General features: G+C 36.8%; 5 protein-coding genes across 5 annotated transcripts in view; 2 read left to right on the top strand and 3 right to left on the bottom strand.

The window, feature by feature from the left end:
- Positions 1-60: 60 nt before the first annotated feature.
- On the bottom strand, positions 61-1,431 carry LOC132203462 (uncharacterized). Its single transcript, XM_059631268.1, has 5 exons — positions 1,181-1,431; positions 915-1,120; positions 713-830; positions 528-655; positions 61-470 (listed from the first exon to the last, which is right to left on the bottom strand). The coding sequence occupies exons 1-5, from the start codon at positions 1,314-1,316 to the stop codon at positions 171-173; spliced, it is 888 nt and encodes a 295-aa protein (XP_059487251.1). The 5' UTR covers positions 1,317-1,431; the 3' UTR covers positions 61-170.
- Positions 1,432-1,500: 69 nt separating this feature from the next.
- LOC132203465 (PAXIP1-associated glutamate-rich protein 1) lies at positions 1,501-2,802 on the top strand. The gene is made up of 3 exons (XM_059631271.1): positions 1,501-1,704; positions 1,782-1,942; positions 2,000-2,802. Exons 1-3 carry the CDS (start codon positions 1,627-1,629, stop codon positions 2,172-2,174), a joined length of 414 nt encoding a protein of 137 aa, XP_059487254.1. The 5' UTR covers positions 1,501-1,626; the 3' UTR covers positions 2,175-2,802.
- A 388-nt stretch (positions 2,803-3,190) lies between these two features.
- Positions 3,191-20,619, top strand: LOC132203453 (zinc finger and BTB domain-containing protein 49-like). Its single transcript, XM_059631256.1, has 10 exons — positions 3,191-3,360; positions 3,472-3,646; positions 3,721-3,857; positions 3,933-4,056; positions 4,113-4,339; positions 4,397-4,665; positions 4,719-4,989; positions 5,236-5,661; positions 5,725-5,906; positions 20,480-20,619. Exons 1-9 carry the CDS (start codon positions 3,340-3,342, stop codon positions 5,893-5,895), a joined length of 1,821 nt encoding a protein of 606 aa, XP_059487239.1. The 5' UTR covers positions 3,191-3,339; the 3' UTR covers positions 5,896-5,906; positions 20,480-20,619.
- On the bottom strand, positions 5,928-10,178 carry LOC132203459 (hyaluronidase B-like). The gene is made up of 5 exons (XM_059631263.1): positions 9,760-10,178; positions 7,932-8,071; positions 6,972-7,147; positions 6,711-6,918; positions 5,928-6,540 (listed from the first exon to the last, which is right to left on the bottom strand). Exons 1-5 carry the CDS (start codon positions 10,127-10,129, stop codon positions 6,235-6,237), a joined length of 1,200 nt encoding a protein of 399 aa, XP_059487246.1. The 5' UTR covers positions 10,130-10,178; the 3' UTR covers positions 5,928-6,234.
- Positions 18,549-21,574, bottom strand: part of LOC132203466 (succinate dehydrogenase assembly factor 4, mitochondrial-like) — a 29,041-nt gene continuing 26,015 nt past the window's right edge. The window contains exon 4 of the mRNA XM_059631273.1: positions 18,549-18,826. The gene's annotated coding sequence lies outside the window, so the exon portion shown is untranslated. The remainder of the gene's footprint in view (positions 18,827-21,574) is intronic.

The following is a 21,574-nucleotide window of genomic DNA, read 5'->3' as shown; positions in this document are numbered from 1 at the left end:
TAAAATCTTTGACCCGATAAATTAAAATTAATATAAAAGTCAACAATGATGCAAATAATATTTTGAATCCATTTTGAGGAAACTTAAAATTTATTTTTCAACAAGACAGGCAATGTAGGATTCTGTTTTACCATTGGGAAAAAAAATCTTTACAGAAAAAGCATGACTTGTTAGGAAAAGCCGTTTTCTGCGTTAATGATTTCCTCAAGGTCATGGTTGTCGAACGGTGCGGTTGTAAACAGCCAGCCCAAAACCCTACTCTCACCAATCGGTGGGTGCATAAGAATTATGCACCCTGAGAGGTGAACGATTCTAGGTCCCGGACTTTTCAGCATACTCAATGCTTCTATTTGCGAGGCTGATACGTCCGTTGACATTTTATTCATGTCGAATTCAATGTCAGTAGGAAATTCAGCCCAGTAACCTGCCTGGTTCAACTTGTCACAAACTCTCCGTGCAGTATGCTCAAACTGTAACATAGTCATGATAAGTATACTCAATAATATACAAAATTAAAAATATGATACCTTATCTATTACTTTCAGCCAGTATTTTTCAGTTTTTTCACTACCAGCAGGCATGCCTCGCAGAGCAACACATACTGCAGTAAGGGGCCCATAGCCTAATCCAGCGTTTGGAAATAGATCTATCACCTCTGGAATTTAAAAGTTTGTAATTAAAAACAAAGAAAAATAATAACTAATATATTTACGCTCTCGTAACAAAAAAGGGCAGTCCACAGCTTTGACTTGGAACTCTTTGGGCTCGTCTTTAATAATAGAGGACAGTTCAGATACCTCAGATGCTAACACAGCTAGCTGTGTCACAATCTGTGAAAAATATTGATGGTTTAAAAATATAAATAAGTTTATGGTTCATGTTTCAAATTTTTTATATTATAACTAAAATTATACCTCGACATGACGAAAGTAATTGGTGTCAGGAAGGGACACTTGCGTGGATTGGTTCTTTTTTGTCCTTGAAGACTTTTTGCTTAAATTCAATGCTTTCCTCCGTGATAGCGAAAGTCCCACATTTCCAGGAAGTATAAATCGGTATCCTCGTCGGCCCAAGAGCTCCCAGTTGGCGTGTTCATCGTACTGCTTATTCTTTTCAGCCTCTTTAATGAACAAAAGGTGAACGTTAATAAGGTGAAATTTTGTTATTGTTTATTTCATACCTTTAGGCACGGTCACTGTCACAGAGTGAGTTTTGGGATCTTTGCCTTTCGAGGAGAAAGCACTGCTGAGAGTCGCGGAAACGACGCTTTTTTGACTCCTGCACGCCAAAATTCTGCAGCCGCGGAGACTTAGCATTGAATAACGAAGGGCTAACGAAAAATAATTCGAAATTGTGTCAGTACGTAAATAAAAACAGTCTGACGTAACGCAGGATAGGTTTACTAGTTCTTTAACTTGTTTTGATTTTGCAAACCAGCTGACTGAGAAAATTCAAACATGGCTCTTTGATGTGAACCAATCAAAACGATGAAAAAGTGGGCGTGTCTGTGTTTATATATTTTTGCTAGAAGTTTCGGAATCCCTGGGAGTTGGGAAAAGAAATACTGGAAAATTTAATAGAAAATATTATAATATAATATTTAAACATAGTTATAATAGATTAAAAATGTCTGAATCAGTGGGGCGTGATGAAGACTGGAGTGTCGACTGCTCCGATGACGAAAGATACGCGGCAAAAGATGAGGTTTGTTCAGTTTGTTGGCGCTGTTAGAGTTTAGTGTTACAATTATTTATTATTTTTCAAATCTCTTTATGCTTCAGAAATCAAGCAACTGGATACCAGCAGCTAGTGAAATCCAAAGAATGTTTGAAACCCTTGAAAAAAGACAAGTATTGGATATTTCCTGGCAATGCCCAGGTAAGAGGAATCCAAAAGCCGAAGAAGGGAACCTTGTAACAAATGAGTTGGAGGAGGAAGAGGAGTAAGCTTAACCATAATTTGTGAATGTAAAATTGCATACATGTGCTTCAATTTTCAGAATTCCAAATAATACAGACTTTGATTTTGCGGACGAGACTGCAACACCTAAACTTAGGCGGTCGTTGGATCCTAACGCTCGTGGATCTGCTAGGAAGAAAACCACAAGTTTAGACTCTGTGTTGTCTAACATGAGGAGGCACAGGCAACTTGAAGAGTCCGATTCCAAAAATTAGCATGACATTGTATTTTTTATTATGTGGACTCCATTATTTTATAGATCTTGAATACATAATTTCGATGACTAAGTTGTGTAAGTAATTAAATTTTTCTTATGGAAAACTTCACCAATTACTGTACGCCAACAGTGAACAGATGGGAAGAAGATATTTAAGGTCCTTGTTTTATGTACTGTATAAATTTAAACAAAGTAAAGTATTAAAGAATAAGCATTAAAAGATAATTATGTATTTGTATCATCAAATTTACCATTTTTTAGTGAATGAAAAGAGCGCATAAAAAATAATGATTTTTCTGTACAAACACAAACCAACATAAAATATTATTGAGTACTTATAGTCGCAATTAGCTACAATTATTGCAAAAATAATACAAATAAGTTTAAAAATGTTAAATTTTATTTTCTTAGACGCGCCAACCATTGATTTACTTAAAATGGTCATACGTTTCATGAGATTAATGTAAAGAAAGAATTTTTGACTCCAATTTGAAAGAAATCTCTGACGAAAATTTTTAAAACAGGTTTTACCTTTCTTTTTTCTGTTTGATGAATGACTTTTTTTAAACGGATATTTTTCATTCTTGCGAGATATCTGTTGTTAGCGCATTTTATATCATTTAAGAAAATTATCATTGTTGCTTGATGTTATTCTTTAACTATGATATCTTTTTTATTACGCATATAACACAAGAAATTAATTTGAGATTTTTATTTTATTTATTCTACTACATAACACGCATAACGTTAAATTTAGAGCGCATACCTGGCGCATACAAAAATAAAGATTTTTCTGTACAAACACAAACCAACATAAATTATTATTGAGTACATACGTAACCACAATTTTTAATCAACTCAGTTAAAATAATTTTGTTAGACTTCATTTTTAGATTTTCAATTTTAGATTTTCGTCTTGATTTCAGAATTTACCATTTTTTACCGCCGTGACCTGCATGTTTGTGTCTTCAGCCAATGAAGAGTTAGAGTTCTTATAGTAGGCGTGGTTTTTGCGGTAGGAGAAATTTGTTTTGGTTTTGGCGTGGCTCGCACTTTTCACCTTACCTTTTTTTCGCCGAATTTATAATAATTGACCTTGGCGCAATTTTACTACGCTTTTTGAAAACGTAGTGCAGTTTTTCCGTCGAGTTTATTTCCTCAACATGGATTCTCTAATGAACGAAGTAAGCTTGAAATATAAAATAATTTGATCCATGTATACGCTCAGGAACCGCATGTTCGCCATGCGCTGCGAAGTAAATATTATTTTGTATGACAAATTTGTCATTTTATAGATGGACTTGCTCCTTGCTAAAATCAGAGACTTGCCTGAGAGCGAAAGAAAACTCGCCTTTGACAAACTCCAACGACAAATTGAACCAAATCTTGCAGAAAATGACAGTGGAGTTTTGGACGAAGGTATTGACAAGAGGACAGAAACTGTCATTGGAAACCAGGGCCAAGGAACTGGTATGTACTTTTATTAAAACAATAAATGTATTTATTATTTTAACGTGTCACGTCATTATTCAAAATTTTCTCAGGCTCTAACATTGACCATAATGTACTTGAAATTCTCCTTGGCATCGAAAACGGAGAATCGAACGGGCCTGAGGAAGTTTATGTTGATCCTGTAACTGATGTGTTGGAAATTGAATTTGTCTCACCCTTGCAATGTGATGTATGTATGCAACACAATTTGACATAATTTTATTCTTCAACTCTTCGTTGGTCTTAAAATGTGTTATTTTTTAAGGTTTGTGGCTTATGTTTGAAAAGCAAAGCGTCCCTGCGAGGACATTTGAAAATTCACGAGAAGGACAAAGCCTCACTGAAATGTAAAGTTTGCAGTAAAAAATTTAAGAAAGTCTCCAATTTGAGTATGTTTTTAACTTTTCTTTGTATATTACGAAAATTAAAATATTTTGAAAAACAGAGGTGCATTTGAAGAGGCACGCTAATGTCCGAGATCATCCGTGCCCACAATGCTCCTACAAGTCCATCACAAAAAACGATCTTGACCGACACATTGCCAGCTCCCACACCAAAAAATTTGACAACATTTGTGAATACTGCGGAAAGACATTTTCGGCAAAACGACTTCTCAATTGCCACATCAAGACTGTCCACACCGTGGATGAGAACTTTTTCTATTGCGCCCTGGTATTTTATTGTTATTTTTATAAAAACAAACAATAGAAAATTGAAATTTACTTTCAGTGTCCTCACAAGGCTAAATTGAAAAGCAATTTGAGAGTGCACATTCAGCTGAAGCATTTGGGTGATTATTATGCACACAAGTGTCCAGTATGTGGCTTGAAAGTGGCCTTGAGAAGTGCTTTTCTGGAGCACCTTCGGGCCCACACTGGAGATAGACCTTTTAAGTGCAGCCTCTGTTCTTCGTCCTTTGCTGCCCAGGGGAGACTGAACGCCCACTTCAACAACATTCACAAGCCAAGAGAATTTGTCTGTGATATTTGCAGCAAAAAGTGAGTTCCCCGTCCTCTCTAATGAATAGTAATTAAAATTTTTCGTGCATAAGGTTTCCTAATAAACATCACCTGCTGAGACACACGACAGTCCATTCCAACTCAAAACCAAATGCATGTCCATTCTGCCAGTTTTCCTGCAACATGATCGGAAATCTCACCAAGCACATCCGAAACACGCACAACATGCCTGATTTCAGTATGAGGGAATTTAAGAAGCAGCAGAATGTGCAAATCGGGAGGGAGAAAAAGGAGTGGGCTGTGAGAGGGGCGCAAGAAATGGGACAGTATTTGGATGAGTTGGCTGACAAGATAGGCAGAAAAGTAAGATTTTAGTGCTAATGAAAGAATGGTGGTGTATTTTTTTCAATTTCAATTAACAATTACAAAATATAAATTTTAATTTGTCATTTTTTATTCAAGAAATTGTATATTTACTTTTGATATTTTAACTTCGATTTTTCAATGAAACTGAAAATCAATTTTCTTTTTATGGTTCAATCTTGCTTTTTTAATGCAAATTTCATTTATAAATGTTCCTACAATATTGATATTAATTAATATTAATAGATCACTGTTGAAGAACTCAAAGAGCAGGAAGAAGATAAGCGCAAACAACTGACAGCAGTTGTAGAAAAAGCCAAACTGGACCGCATCAACAGAATTACATCCAAAGAGCACTCGTACGTCCAAAAGCCAAACCCTCCTGCTGTTTCATTGCCCCACGTCCTGCCCAACATCTACACCGAAGCCATCGCAGCCGCTAACCTTGACTTCAGCACTACTAATATAGCCGAGTTGCCAAACTTGCTGGCTGACTCTGGAGAAGGGTTCTGTGTTGACGCAGCCAATCTCATCATGCCGAGCGACCTTGCTGAACTCAGAGACCCGATGCTCCCAAATTTCACCGACATGCTTCCTCTCGGATTGGAAAATTACTCCATGCCCGTTCTTGAAACTCCCAATTATTTTGTACAGCTTGCCACTGGAGAAAAGGTTTGAAATAATCTTCAAATTTTTTGAATGAAAAAATTTAATATTTAATTTCTTTGCCGTCAGGTTCAGTTGAATTTACAGGATCAGACGCTGAACAACGTGGAACTTCCAATTTTTAACCAGACTGATGGGACTCTGCAAAACGAGTTCCTCTCAAATACCAATACCTACATGATCGTGTTGGCCGAGCCTAGCAGCGAATCCATGCAGCTGGATATGAGCCACTTACAATAGTGTCAATAGAGGTGAGTGAAAATAAATTTTAATAATTTCTTTTTTATTTTATTTGACTTAAAAACGTACAAAATGCATTTTTACGATTATACAACCTAAGCACATTCCGGAAAACAACAACAATGAATATCAGAAATATTTAAAAAAAAAAGCTAATGGTGGAAGTTTTCAAATTATGATCTCTGAATGCAGTCTTACGTCTAAAATCTGAGTAGATTTGCTTTGGTTTAGATTTAGATCTCAATTGATGACTGAAATAAGGACTCACTATGAGTCAAATCACACAATAAACCTCCCCTTGCCCGGTGACCTTCACCCCCGACACCATGAACACCATTCTCACTGCCTGTTGGGAATGGCCTGCTTTGTCTTCTTGTGCAGAATATTTGCAATAGGGTCCAGGAATAAAGCTTTCCAGTCCACATTCAGCAGACTTGCTCGCCGTCTTCTGCTTGTGAGGCGTTTCTCGATTTCCTGAACTGGCGCAGTCTTGACGTGCTCAACAACCGGGCCAAGCACTTCCTGCACAAAACGCTCAAAGCGCAAGCACTTGTCTTTGGTGTTCACGTCTTTGGCGCTGCCCCACAAAACTACTCCTCGGACGCCTAACGTCCTTGGCCCTCCTACACAGTTGTAGACGTCGTCCTAGAAAAAGTTATTAATTATTTACCAAAATAATTATTTAAATTGTTTTGTTAGATTTTTCGTTTTTTTCCATTTTACTGATTTAATCCGAATTATTTAGTGTTTAATTTAAAATTAAAAATAAATTTTTGGAAACGAAATGCCTCAACCAAAATTCTATTTTTACTCACTGTTGTCAAGTACTCGTTTTCGTCGTAGTACCTATACCAAACATAGGGCAGCACGTCAGGCCTCTTGGGCTTGATTCTGTTGGCCAGTCTCTTGGCCTCGTTAACTCTGCCATACACAAATTTGAAGTGCTGTTCCGGAATGAGTTTTTGTCTGCTCATGTACAGTGAGGGGTACAGAGCGTCACTGCCCGCATACAGCCAATTAAGTCTGGAAATTTAATTTCATAATATGCAATTTTTTGCTAAGTTGTTTTCACTCACGCGTTGTTTTCGTTTTTGACTTCGGAAGGGCAGTCGAAGCCCTTGTTTTTCGGCGTGTAATTGTAGCAGTAGGGAAAGGCGTAGTAGCCCCATTTGGCTCTGGGCCGCATGTCCTTGGCCACCGCCAGCGTGTGCTCCATGAAGAGCCGGCCGTACCGCTCAAATTGTTTCTCTGCCTGAAAAAAAATCACATCAATTTAAATAAAGCGTAATTTATCATTTTATTAATCCTGGCAATTGTTTTTTATTTTTGCGTCAAGCGTTTGGATTTTTTGGCGCAGGTGATGCCCGCATTTTATTAATTGAGATTATACGTGCGGCGGAGCCCAGTTTTAATCAGTCAACATTTTCAACCCGTTTTTCCCATTGATGAAAATTACTTAAAAATCAAAACACGCACGTCTGCCACTAACCGCGCGCGAATCTGCCGATAAAAACCAAGCCGACGCGCTAACAAGCGCCCCGATAATTCGCAAGCACTGAACTCGCGCGCCGGCGATTGTTTCCAATTAAAATGTTTTGTATCGCGTGTTATTGACATTGACAGTGGCTCACTTGCCGCACTACTTGCAATCAGTCTGTGATCGTGTAAAAATGAGACTCAAATCCGCCGCGTTTAGTTAAATGCTTTATGGCACGGTGCCAAAAGCAATAGGGGCTATGCGCTTTTTTAAATGCAAATTTCGTATGGTGATTTTATAATTTCTTTTAAGTGGATATCAACGATACTGAAAAGCTAACAAAGTCTTTCATTATATCTACAAAAATATTAAAATTTAGTAAAAAAATTAACCAACAGAGCAACTTACGAAAAATTTGAACTCTAGAAAATGAATTTTACATTGCAACTTAAGAAAATTTCAAATCTCATTTTTCTAAAACGATTTCATGGTAAATAATAATTTGACTGTAAAACTTTACGCTAATTGTAAGTTTAAAACAAAAACTTATTTGAATTACCTCATTCTCAATGCTCTCTTTTGACCAAAAGGGATGGTCCTGCCTCGCCTGAGCTTTTGACTTGTCCCTGTAAATATTTAGGGATGCCCAGTTTTGACGATAGGTTGGCCGCCAAGACTCAAAATCTATAACTGCAGCTCCTGGAAATAAAATTAATCTCAGGTTAAACAAATTATGGAATTCGTTTGAGTCACAGATGAATCCACACTAGATAAATCAGCCGTTAAAAGGTTAACCTATTATGCATTTGCACCCTTGAACTTGCGTCTTCCGCCAATTGGAAGTGCATTTTATTATGCAGATGGCTGATGACACAGAATTAAACGCAGGCGCCACCGACTGTAATTGTTTTATTGTCTCCAGCAGTTTGAGGCTTGATTGAAAAATTCAGCGTTGGAAATTCTTTGAAGCTGATAGGGCGACGTCAATCAATAACAACAAAGCGCAGCCCTCATCAAATCGTGCGTACAATCCATGACCTTAATTCAATAAATTTTCGTCCGACATTGAACTTCATTAATTTCTCTTTCATTACGATTTTTAGAGTTTCGCAATCATTTTTGATGCATAAAATAAATTTTTACGGGCCAATTAATGTCAAGCGCAAGCATAGTAAGAAAGGCTAATTTATCTTTTGCGTAAACTTGACCTGCCTTATTGAAATTTATGAAACTGGTTTCTCTTGAAATTTAAATTTCCTCCATTGCCTTGTAGGTGACATGCGAAAGTGATAATACCATATTATGTGCACAGCCCTGAAAGGCAGGCTATAGGAAGAAGTGATAATTAGAAATGTACTCACATCGGTGAATTCTAAATAAACTTCTTGCAAAATTATGCTAAACGTATGCAAAATTTTGTTGCACAATAACTTGAGTTCAGTTACAATAAAATATGTATTTTTCGTAATATTTTAGATATGAATGCATAGAAAACTTTCATTTTGGATTTCAGGGGATGGTTCTGTGATTATACATATGGGGTGCTATTTGGAATCTCAGGTTATCTGTGAAATTCATTGAATACGTAGGGGAAGGGGCTGCGGGCAGATAATAATGCAATAATAGGAATATTTTTTTATTTCACAAAAATTTAAAAAAAAAAAAATAGTTCATACAATTTTTTACTGTGACGCATTTTTTAATGAACCAATTTTCCTCATCCAAACACAAAACTATGCATTCGGAAGGAGGCAGGAAGTACGATCAAAAGGAGGCTTAAGCTATTTTCCTTTTCATAATAAGCAGTTGCGGTAAAATTTTGTGGCAATTACGCACATGTTCTTCGTCATGAGCATTATTTTTATTATAATGATCAAATTATTCTTCCTTATTTGTTGCGCCATGGGAGATTTTTGTTCATGATCAGATTCTTGATGTATAATTATCTTAAAATATTATTATTTCAAATTGCTCTTCCTGGTTTAAATTCCATTAAATATTATTTAATAAAATTGATGGAAAAAAAATTATAAAAATCTTATTTTTATAGAAATCTTTCATTCCTAGTACAAGTTTTGCAAGTTGTCAAAAATCCTCAATAATTAAGGTTATTCAATTTATCAAAGCCTTTATTTTTTTTTGTTAATATCAATAATTATTTTATTAAATTCTCAAATATTTTCATCCAATTTTTGAAAATTTACCCAGCCCTAGTTGCGATACCCTTCACTCTCTTTTTTCCGAAATTTATTTTTCACTTGAACTTGCATAAGAGAAATAAACTTAATAAATTATAAAATAATTAAACCACACTCTTGAAGAGTTAAGGCGTACATAAGTCTGATTAGGTGATTGGGAACCTTTTTAAGAAAGTTGAAAAATTCTACCTGAAAACATGGGGTTGGGGATGAGCTCGTTGATTGTGTTCCTCATGGCCTCGAGGTGTAGCGTGAGGTTTCCTTTTTGCGGCAAGCCGCCGTTCCGGGCGACAACGCTGTACTGCTGTTTGCCAAAGATGCTCTCGTAAATGCCCTCTTCTTGGGGCTCGTCGGTTAGGTAGGCGGGAAAAAGGCCCGGGTCGTACAAAATGACCATGACGTTGCCTCGAAAATGGTCGCCCTCGTTCTGCAAAATGCCGAAGCGCGAGGCGTTGACGAAGACGCCGTGCTTGTGACACATGAAGGTGGGCACGTTCCAGTAGACGTCGAACTGGGCCGTCGCCGTGCCCAGCAGGAGAGCGACCACGACCACAAGCATGGCGAGACCTGACAGTGATTGTGACGGTCAGTCCCTTTGACTCGGCGCTTTTAAGTGGCGCGAACCGCGACGCCTGCCGCCGCCGGAGTGGGAGCGCGGAAAAAAATCACGCGAATATCGTCGCTTTTTATTGTCTCGCGTGCGCCCCTGATTAATTTATAACGACGAAATTTTGTTAATAAAGTTAACACCTGTCGCCAACTGCCCGTGAACCTAGAAATGAACTTTAGTTTTCATCTTCTCTTGCTAAACTTTTTCTTTGATTTAATTTTCAAGTTTATATGTTTACTATTTGATTGAATAATCTCTCATTTGGTTTTCTTGATAAATCAGACTATAATTAATTAAATTAATTAAATCTAGAAATTGATTGATTAAAAAAAAAATGCCTTGTTCAAACAATTATTTATTAGAAAATAAATCTTCATAACCGGTGTTCATGTGGCGCTTATATTGTAATTGAGCCACCAAATGGACATGCTTCTGAATTGACGTCACTTACTTATAATTAATGCAATGAGAATAACGAAAGCAAATCCTATTTTAATCGCAACGTTATGCAATTCAGCAACACACTCTTTTGTTATTATTTATTCGTCGTTCCCGTTTCCGTTTCTTGCAACAAGAACTTTGGACTAAACACGCAGACGGCGGAAAAGGTTTACCATCAACCGTCGAATACAAATAATTAAACACCTTTTCTGGCACATTCCCTCTCACTCGGAACTTGCTCCAAGTTCAAAGTGTGCGCAGTGCTGAGCAGGTCTATTATTAATGTACCTTTGGCTCAAAAGTTAAATTGCCAAATCGTCGTTAGGTTGAATAAAGAGTAATAAATCATTTGCAGAAATGGTTTATATATGCCGAAGTTTCAAATTTTCGTGACGAATATATCAAGCAAAGAGATAAAAAAATTGTAAGGATTGCAAAAATTTAAAGGAACAATGTCACTCAAATAAATTGGGAGTCTCTTATTTTTTTTTTAAATTTTTAAATCAACAATCTTATTTAAAATTTAAATTTTTTAAGCCAGCTAATTTTTCAATAAACATTACAAGTTTCAAATTATTTTTATGGCCTGATTGAATCAGAATGCTTATTACTTCATTATATTTTTATTTCATTACTATTTGTATAAATCAATCAGCCAGAATGAGCATTAAAATAAATTAACTATTTATAAGGATTTGATGCAAACAGCAAAAAAAAATTGTCAATTAAATAATGCCTGTTTAGTTTAGATTTGACCGAATAAAGCTCACAGAAATCCAACACCATTTTCAATGCAATCAAAGCCTAGTTGCCTCAAATTCCAATTTCCACCACCCGCACTGGCCATGATGGTGTTGAATGGAGTGCTCAGTTCCTCCTAAACGATCCGCAAAGTTTCTTACCACTGCAGGTTCTTCTCAGCAACCGTGTTTTGAGCTTTAAAGCCTGCCGCTCCAATTCTTACTTGGCGAGTGCATAAGGGAAGGAATTTTTAACAACTTGACCCGCGAGGCGACTCAATTGATCAGATGCACCAGTGTGAGTCAAACAAACGCGAATGTCAGTGACATTTGCAAGAGTGACGTCACCTGCGATGATCTGCTTGATTGACCTTGTCCGAGGCGCGAGATATCAGCCGGTTTTATGTGACACTCCCGCGAGAAGCGTTCACACTTTTATTTTTGCCAATATTGAAACAAATGATTTTTCGCAGGCGCCGCGACACATTACACGTGTGCCATAATCGAGAGGGGTGAATCATTAATTTCAATTAGATGGCGCGTTTCTCGTGACAAGTGATTGCTATTTTGATGCACTTCCACGTTGACGTGTTGAAGCAATAATGGTGGCGAGAGCGATTTTTCATTCGTCCAAATGAGCGCAAACACATGGGTGTGCAACATTTTATAATCTCTTCCATGGAAAAAAGCGTGTACCACGAAGCGTAAATATTATATTGGAAATTTTTCAGTTGCGACTCTAAAACCAGGAATCGTTTTGTACTTTCTGGAGAAGTTTGCAGAGAGATTCGTGCTTGTTTATTGAAAGTATAGTAATTGTGCCAGTTCATTTGCTGCGGAGCTTTTCTGGTCTGGCAGTTTTGCTTGCTGTTCACAAGGGAACTTGACAAAAGAAGATTTAACAATGATTAATTAATTTTGCTTAACTATGCACAAATCATTAGGGCGGCGGTTTCAAAAAGGAGAAAAAATTATAATATGCTAATGCCTAATCTCCTTATTAGTTTAAATGCATTTAATGGATTATCCTGAAAATTTTACATCTGAAATTCTTAAGTAAAATCATAATAAATAAAAGCCGATCTTTTGAGGGAGTGCAAGAGATTTCAAATTTGTATTTATAAGCATTATTATTTAATTGAAAGCCAATCAACCTTTGAAAAATAAAAATCTGTTACCTATGCCGACCTATGCAAATTTTAAATCTCAGGATTTATTATCATAATGAGAGCAGAGATATCGTTTTCTTTTCAACTAAAATATTTTGATGAATTTGGTGATTTTTTTATTAAAATTAAATTAATTCATTTATTATGGCACTTTAATATTGATGACGTTCCCCTGTAAGAAATTCGCCTATCAGCAATTTTTTCGTTTTGCTGCGACTACTTTCATTGACCTAGACATTGTCGTGTCTCGTTCTTTCTCGCTCCAGTACATTTGCAAGTAATTTTCATCGATTTTAGCTCATGGAGCGTAGTGGAGTCCATTTTCATCATTTCTCCTGATGCTCTCACCCATCTTGAAACACTTCAGCCTTCACCGTGTTTAAATACAATATAACCATTTTTCCCAATACTGGATTCTCACTGTTTACCTGCCTCAATAATATAATAGCAATTCTGTCTCTTACTCGCATCCCTAACCTCGACTAACCAACGTCAAACACGCGCAGACCAAACAATAACAGCAGGCAATGTTTGCCTTTCGCAAATATCGGATCGGGATAAATACAAATGCGGCGACACTGACCGCGGCCCTAAGAAAAAAAGAACACTTTTGTCTAAAGCGTTGGCCGCGTTTATCTCTCGCCTGGGTGGTGCAATTAATTGTCGCTCGATTCTAGATAGCCTACTTACCTTTGCGCCGTAAAATTATCGTCTTCTTACGCACTCCCACTGATTGAAGACGACCTTGTCAAAATTACAAAGTACGTGCGTCTATCTGTATGAAAATTAGCTGGCGGTTAGGCAACCAGCTTGGCTATTAGTTGTGCGCATTTGCCACTACTGTTTAGCAACTCCATTGAAACCAATGCGGATATTCTGTATCAGGAAAGGCGGGTTAAATATTTTTTTTTTCAGATTTCATATTATATATTATTAAAATATTTTACTTCATAAAATAATATTTTTCTGGGATTAACAATAATTTATTCATTCTTTCTTTGACATAAACAAATTCATTTCTTTAATATAACGTTTTTTTTATAAATCTTTACAAATAAAAAATAATTTTCATAATTATTTTTAATAAATGAATAATTTTTTCCCCCTAAAGGTATATTTTCATTTTATCTTTGAACTAAATTTCCACTTTCTCAGCTAGATAAAGAACGTTCACGTGGTGGTTGCGCTAATTATGAACTCCTATGGCCTATTTAATGCAATGAATTCAAGTACATCTAGTCAAGAGCTATGAATGAATTAAATAATGGTCCCTTCAGTGTTCTGTATAAATGCCAAGAGGTGTCAAGTTGGCTGCGGCGGCAAAACCTCTGATGTTTGTTTCTGGTGTCTTTTCAAATGCCATCGCCAATGTACCTTCGATCAGAAAGAAATTGGATCGGGCGATCGGCGCTCTAAAATTAGGCACGTGTGCGTAAACAGGAAATCGCCGACTTGCTTCATTTGAGCAATCAACGTATCTCGTGGCCACGCTTCGATTGCAACCAAGATTCATGAATGGCGGGCGATCGGCCAAATTTAAAGTTTCAAAAACGTTTCACCCTCGGTATTTGCTCCTAGAGTGCATTTGCACTTCATTCTGGCTATTTCTTGCTATTGTTTAAATTTTCCAACGTTAAACCAGCAATTGTGGGGTATTCACCTTGATTCATGCCAGTAGCAAACCATAAAAGTCCCACCGGTTGCATACTTTGTAGGATGCGGCAATTCTCGACTCCAGCAATGAGGCAGCGCCACCTCTTTTTCCAGGAGGTATTTTTGCTATCGCTGAAAACTTTTGTCGGCTAATATATGCATTTCACGAGTTAAAATTCATCTACAAGCTTTTAAGAGCTATAAATTTTTAATTTTTATGAGGACGAAAATTTAAATAATTTAAAAATGGAAAAGCATACAGTTTTTTTTAAAGGAAATTAATCCCTCAAAATATTTTATTTTGAAAGGACAAGAGAAAATAATTCTTTCAACTTAGCTGTAATTGTGAATATTTAATTATTATTTCCTGAATCAAGTTTTAATTTTCTATTATTTACCAAACTGATACTGAACTTAAAATATTTTCCACAATTTTTCATACATTTTATCTACTCACCGGATACATTATCTTCAGATCTCTATAAGCCCATACAAAGTAATTAAAATGAACGCTCTATAAATCTTTGAATATTTGGAAGATGTATCTCGAGAGGCAGAGATTGCCTTGTGGTACACCAATAAACTTAATTTGCAACTAAAAGTATATAAAGCTCAGCAAATAGTATAAATGAGTTAGTTAATTACTTAATATTCACTTAGCAACTGCATGCACCAATTTATCAATGAAAGATGTGGTGCAAGATATGTTTGAACCTTGAATGCTGGGGAAAACAAGTCAAAGTCAGCGCCACTTTTCAGCCTGCTTATTAGACACACTTTTTGGGGCACATTGAAACCTAAATGCAAACTGTAAATGTGTCAAAAAATTACTTTCCCTATTTTAAATTTTTATTAAATCTATTGTTAGTATTTTTTAGTGATAAAAATTCCACTTCTTTTCAAATACTAGTTTTGTAGTAAATCTCAGAGATAAGTTTCATTCAAACAACCGCAATCGTCGGCACGTGATTGGACAATGGTTTATTGCTGCATTCTGAGCAGTTACTTCAGTCCTGCGTGGGGTCAGCTAGCTCATTTATTCTGTTACATAATTAATTTTTTTCACGTTGGGTACGTTGGAAGTTATCTTTGAGAAATGTTTACTGTGACTTATTGGCGCGCCTCCAATTAAAAACTTTAAACTTACAATTAGTTTAAAATATTTCCAAAAATAAGCAAGATAAAAGTTTTTTTGTCGCCCTTTTTAAGCTGCAAAATTGAGTGAGGGAAGTGGTGGAAACATTGCAAGTGATTCGCCTGAAAGGCATCCAATTTCATGTGATGTGTCAATCACCTTGTCAAACAAAACTGATTAGGTGTGTCTAGACGACTTATCGATTATTCAATTGCCAGATTGCGGCAGTTTTTATTTAATTTCAAAAAGCAGGCCGATGCTCTGTTTATTTTCCTTGCGTCATAGATTCTAATTTTCGCACGCTAACTAATTGTAAGTACTTTGGTATGCACATTCTGATGTAAAAGAAGCCACAAAAATATTTCCTTCTTTTTTTCTGTCGTGCGTCAACTAGTCTTCTTGTTGCTGGAAGGAATTGAAGAATAGTTACGTCCATTGTAAATAAACAATAAAAACATTTTGTATTTATTTGACTTTCCAGAGAAAAACGGCTTTCATGAAAGTCAAACTATATATTAATAACATTATTTGAATCATAATTAATATTTTTGCTACGCTGCTATTTGAACTATTTTTTTAACTGTAATTTAAAATTAAATTTTTTTATTCAATTCTAATTGCATAAAATCACGGCTTCAATTGCCCCACTGTTCTTTGGAACTTCTGGTCAAATTCACATTTGCAGTTTTTGAAATTTTTATAAATTTATTGCTTTTTTACTTTTTGAATCGTTATTAATATTTACAGGTATTTACCTGCATGAAATTTATAATTTTTTTTTAATTTAAAAAGCTTTTTACGCTGCAGAAAAAAATTGCATAGTTACATTCATTAATTGTTGAAAAAGCTAACATTTTGTCCTCTTTTACGCGTGTCGTTCCACCCATTTTTGGGGCTATTATTGACACCAACAAGTGCGAAAGATCAATCAGTCCTAAACAGCCAGGTAGGTGCCTTGCGACGCAGCTAATTTTCAAAATAGCAAGAGTGTGTCCGCGTGCTGGCGCTGGCAAGCGCGTTTGCAAAGCCGCAATTATATTGCGCCGCTTTTCGTGCACTGCCTCGTGCTTTCTTTTTGCCTCAATTATACATAATATTTCCGTTCACTGTTTAAGTGACCTTTAATTGCTCCTAAAAGTGTGAAATTAGAGCCAGTCATTTGATCACGCCTAGCGAATGTGGGGAAAATAAAGGCTATCCGGAATCTCCTCATCCAAAGTCCAGCAGTGAGAAAGGCCTTCACTTGACCAAAACGCGGCGTGCTCGAGTCGTGATATCCACTACAATAATTGTGTGTGACATGATTCTAGCTGCGGATAAACATACAACAATAATAATATATTCAGAAGGATGTAAAATAAATGAGTTGAGCGCGGCCAAGTTCAAAGTTTTATGTTCATAAAAGAATGAGTCAATTTGTCGTGTGGATTGCGGCATGTCTTTTTTATCGCAACATCCACATTGCATTGTTTTTACAACACGAGCAAATTTATCCCTATTAAAAATTTTTCAGTTGCTGTAGAAAATATCTTTATTTTTTCAAGTTTTAATTCTTCAAATAGTTGTTAGTGTGCGCGCGTGTGTTTTTTTTTGTCCTAATTAGTGTAGATTAGTGTCTTTGTTTGTGTTGTAAAGGTTAAAGCAGATTCAGGGTTTAATTTTAAAGAGATTTTTCAGTATAACCACGTAAAAACCTCTTAAAAATATTTGTTTTAAGCATATTTTGACGTAAATTTGGAAATAATAAATGGTATAATTTTTTAATTTTTTTTTCATCACTTTTTGTTTGACTTTAAACAGCCTTGAATGAGGTTTAATTAATTCATACCCTATGGGAAATTAATTAAAATTGTGAAAAGAATGGTAAGAAAAATAAATTATATATAAATCCTACAGAAATAAACTTAAATAAAAACTGCTGTATCCCTGTAAGAAATAGTTTGGATTTCAATTTTTTTTCTCTATTTTTGTTCTATTAGACTAATAGAATTTTCGAGCTAAACTACACAGTGTTTTTGTTTTCATCAACAACAAATGGTTAACTTTGTACCCCTAAATTTAGAATACAGATCAAACAGCGTAAACCTTATGTTTCCCGAGTGATTATCACGTGCTTAATCAGTGCATAAGAAAGCCCCAAGCAAGTAAAAAGTGCAGCCGGTTCAAAAGGTCACTCATAAATTCACTCTGACCCCTTAAATAAATATTGGACTTTGCAGACCGTAGACATAAAAAGCGCCCATTACATATCAGAACAATTAACTCATGAGCTTCACGAGTGTTTAATTTTAATTTTTAATTAGTGATATTAACGATGACCTTCCGTCCCTTGCGTTATGTAATAAAATTCTACTGGGAATGATTGAAAAATCTTTTCATGCGGAGAAGAAGCAGCAACTTTTTTTAAGACAAGCGCTTAAATTGGAACCTCAAACATGCAAGGTAGTGCCTTGACTTGTTTCTAAATTCTATAACAGCATCCATTTAGAGCGAGGAGACGAAAAATCAAATGATATGGAAGTGCAGGTAGTGCCGAGTGCATCTAGAAACACGTTTTAACCATGTGCTTGGGATTATGTACATAAAAAAATATGGCAACGGTGCATCGTGCCTTAAAGGTGTGCATCGATCAGCTTGAAAGGAGAAAAGCTATCCTCTATTTCCTACTATCTCTTCCACACTGATGCTGCACTTAAATTATTATTTTTATTTATCGTGTTTTTCTAGAAAAAAATGAGATAGGAAAATATTAATTTTATCTGACATATTATGTGATTTCGGCCAAACTTTGGCTGTTTCCACTGCAGTGTATAATCGTCCTCAGTTTGGCCTTCTCAGCAGGACGGTAACCCTTGCACTTTGAAAACGTACAAGCCGATTTTCAATATCACGCGTTTAATCCATGCTCGTGCTGCTGAAGTCTGGACAAATTCATTTCTTGAAGCAGGAAAAGTTCTTAAAAATTGTGTACAAAAGTAAAAGATTACAAACGGAAATTAATTGCTCCAGTTGCAAAAAATAAAAATAAAATAAGAAACGCAATTTTTTAATTTCAACAGTCAGAAATTCATAATTAATTTCAAATTATAGTTTAAAGTATTTTTTTCAATAAAATTTACGCAAAATTAAGCTTTTTTTCTTTCAAAAGCTATGACTAATTAAAATTTCCCTGCACTACTTTGTTATTCTGATAAGCCTGAATGACGCACGAAAATTTCGGTATTTTTATTTTACTAGCTGAAAATTCCAGATTACATTCACATTCATAAAAACTTTGGCTAAAACATATTGTAGAGATTAAAGCTGTGTATTTACTTTGGTGTAATCTGGCGCTTCGGGGTTTGGGGTGCAGAGAACGTCTGCTCGAAGTAGGCGGCGGCGGGGAAAGGGATCGAACGGAGGCCGGCGCTTCTTCTATTCACAATCAAGTCAGTCAGTTGTTGTCCGAAGCAGCACCGCAATCGCAGCATGCCCATCTCGATCGCCGGCATCCGAATCCTCTGCTGACCTTAACAAAAGAGACGCCAGTCTTTAAATTTCAGCAAACTTTATTTATTGGTAAGCTGAAAGCTCTTTAAATAGTTAAGCAAATATTCATTTTCATCTTTCTGTGAAAAATAACAATTCTTTAAATAAGTTTTAATTTAAATTGTATTTATTGGATTTCAAATTTATATAAATATTTTTTTTAATATTACCTATTTCTTAGTATATTAAATTAGATTTGTTTTTGGTTCAGGTTTGGTTAATTTTAGCATTCTTTCGAATTTTCGCATTCAAATCCACGCTGTCAAAGCACTTGGGGGCTTCGTATTCAACTCCAGACGACCCGCGCCTGTTCGATAACCGATGTGTTCCTCTTGTGCGGCTTCCAGCCAAAGCAATTCGGACGGAATTCGCACTAAAATACCTCAAATCTTGCCAGACACGCGTGCTCAGAATATTTTTCGCGTCGAATTCCTGGCGACTCTGCGCAAATTTCCACCTACGTAATCGAAATTTTAACGCTGGGCAATCACTTTTTAATCGGATGTTGAAAGAAATTCATTATTATTTTCACTTTGCTTTGTCAGTCGGTTTGCAATCACCTGAGTCATGCGTTTGTTTTGAGTCGACGAGTCGCTCAGGAAAGAAGAAAAATATAATAATTACGCCCGTCCATTGGCATTGGCAAGCGAGGAAGCGGCGATTATTCCGAGAGTAGAAGTGAATCCGGTTGATCTTGTTTGCGCCTAAGAGGAACGCACTGCTTTTCCAAGCGCTGTGCAATACTCTCAAGACCGCCGTTTTCCTTGCATCAAACACTACCACGTGGGTCGGAAGGACTTTTATTATTTATAACTTCGGACAAACACCTTTTTTAATTACTTGCACATGCAATTTATGGGGGGGGGGGGATCCTCATGTAGTGATGCTTTTTCCACCTGTTTCGTAACAAATTTTAAAGTTGCATCTAGTCAATTTACTCTCCGTTCATTTTTAAAACAAGTTTCAAGTTAAAATTATGTAACATCAAATCGAATAATAAAAGAAAATGGGAAACGCCGTACAACTTGAGATTCCATTTTTTTATTAATTAAAATATTTATAAGCAAACATTTTTGATCAACATTTTTTAATTAAAAAAAGATCTTTTTCTAATAAAACTAATAAAGTACTAAAATGCTAAGTTGTGGAGTTGTGCAAATAACGTGCACTTTTTGCAGTAATTTCCTGCCACGTTTGAGCAATTACATAAGCAGTGGTGTGACAAAAGTTGAATCAAAACGGGCACAAGCGAATTATGATTTTTGGCGATGTGCCAGTCCTCGCGCTTGCATCTCGCTGCATCGCTTGCTATTAATAAGAAATGTTGATATAGGACACACAGACCACTCTTGAAGCACCGAGATTAATTGTTTGTCTAATTGAAGGCCGAGATTGACGCGCATCTGCTGATCCCACTTTTTCCCGTTTCAATCCCGTTTTAGATCAGCCCAATCCAAAATTAACAATATTACAATCAGACGAGACCCGAAACTGTCAAACGATTTTTGGAAACGCCCTAATAGGGAAAAAGTAAAATGAAAGGCGCATTTCTTTCTCTCTTTCTTTTGGATGCATTCGGTTGACCTTGGAGGTCATAAAAATTCCTGCCTGACCGTCTGTTTTGGTGTTTCAGCTCCTGGCCGCCGCTGCGCGCATCATCATGACCGAGACTTGCTTCGTTACTCAGGTCCGCCTGTTGGCCGCCCTTGATGCGGCCAACGCCGCGACGCAGGTGAAGAAGCCGCCTGCCCGCCTCAACAGCTTCTTTGCATCCTTTGCTTGGCCGTTCTTACCGCAAGGTAAACACAAAATTATTAATTTCAATTTTTTTATTTAATTTGTTTCCACCAAAATTATTAAAGCAGATATATAAAAAAAAAGATATACTTTTGTTACGTGCATTAAATAAGAAATAATAAAAAGATAAAAACCTCATCAACAAATGAAGTAATAAAATATTGGATTTAATCCAATTTAAAACATTTTTAATGTGTTTTTAAGATTTTATGCTTATTCTGAGAGAAATTTACCAAAATTAATTTCCCCCGTCTCTTTTTTTGCAGTCATCTATGCGGCCAACAAGGAATGCGTGGCCCCGTCGACAAAGGTGGCCACCCCCACCCCCAAAGAATCTGTGATCCACCCTTTGACAAGTCCGCCCGCCACCCTGCGTCAGCGCAAGTTGACGGCCGCCGCGGCCATTTCGGCCGCCCTGGCCCCCCTCCAGCGGCAGTTGCAGACCAAGGTGGCCTTGGACATGTCCGGCACCACCCTGCCGGCCGTGGTCCTCCTTGTTCTGCGCACCCTCCACTCGACCTTGGCCAAGTCCATCCTGGGCGCCGCGGTCGTCTCGGCCTTACTGCTCATCATGGCCGAAGTGGCCGCCTGTCTGGTGGGCGTGGTAACCGCGGCCAAACTGCCTGTCGGCCTCTACTTCATGGTGGCCGCCCTCGGCCTGATGGGCTATGTGGCTACCCAGGCCATTCTGCACGACTCGGCCTCCATCCAGCGGCGGAAATCAAGTTTGGCGCTGCTCAACCGATAGGGAAAAACAGAAAACATGGAAAATGAAAGAAAAAAATACCCACGAGCACCTTTGCTTCAGAGAAAAGTACAAATTGGAGCGGCCGAAATTTCTGTGGGTTCATCTTTGGTTTCCTATAGCAGCTCCGCCAAGTCTACGTTAACTAAATGTCCTCGATTATGTTAATTGTTCGTTGGGGGTTGT

Source organism: Neocloeon triangulifer, unplaced genomic scaffold, assembly GCF_031216515.1.
Source record: "Neocloeon triangulifer isolate White Clay Creek 2 clone unplaced genomic scaffold, ASM3121651v1 ptg000017l, whole genome shotgun sequence".
NCBI classification, from domain to species: domain Eukaryota; kingdom Metazoa; phylum Arthropoda; class Insecta; order Ephemeroptera; family Baetidae; genus Neocloeon; species Neocloeon triangulifer.
Note: the sequence above shows the minus strand (reverse complement) of the source record. Positions and strands in the feature narration are given on the sequence as shown.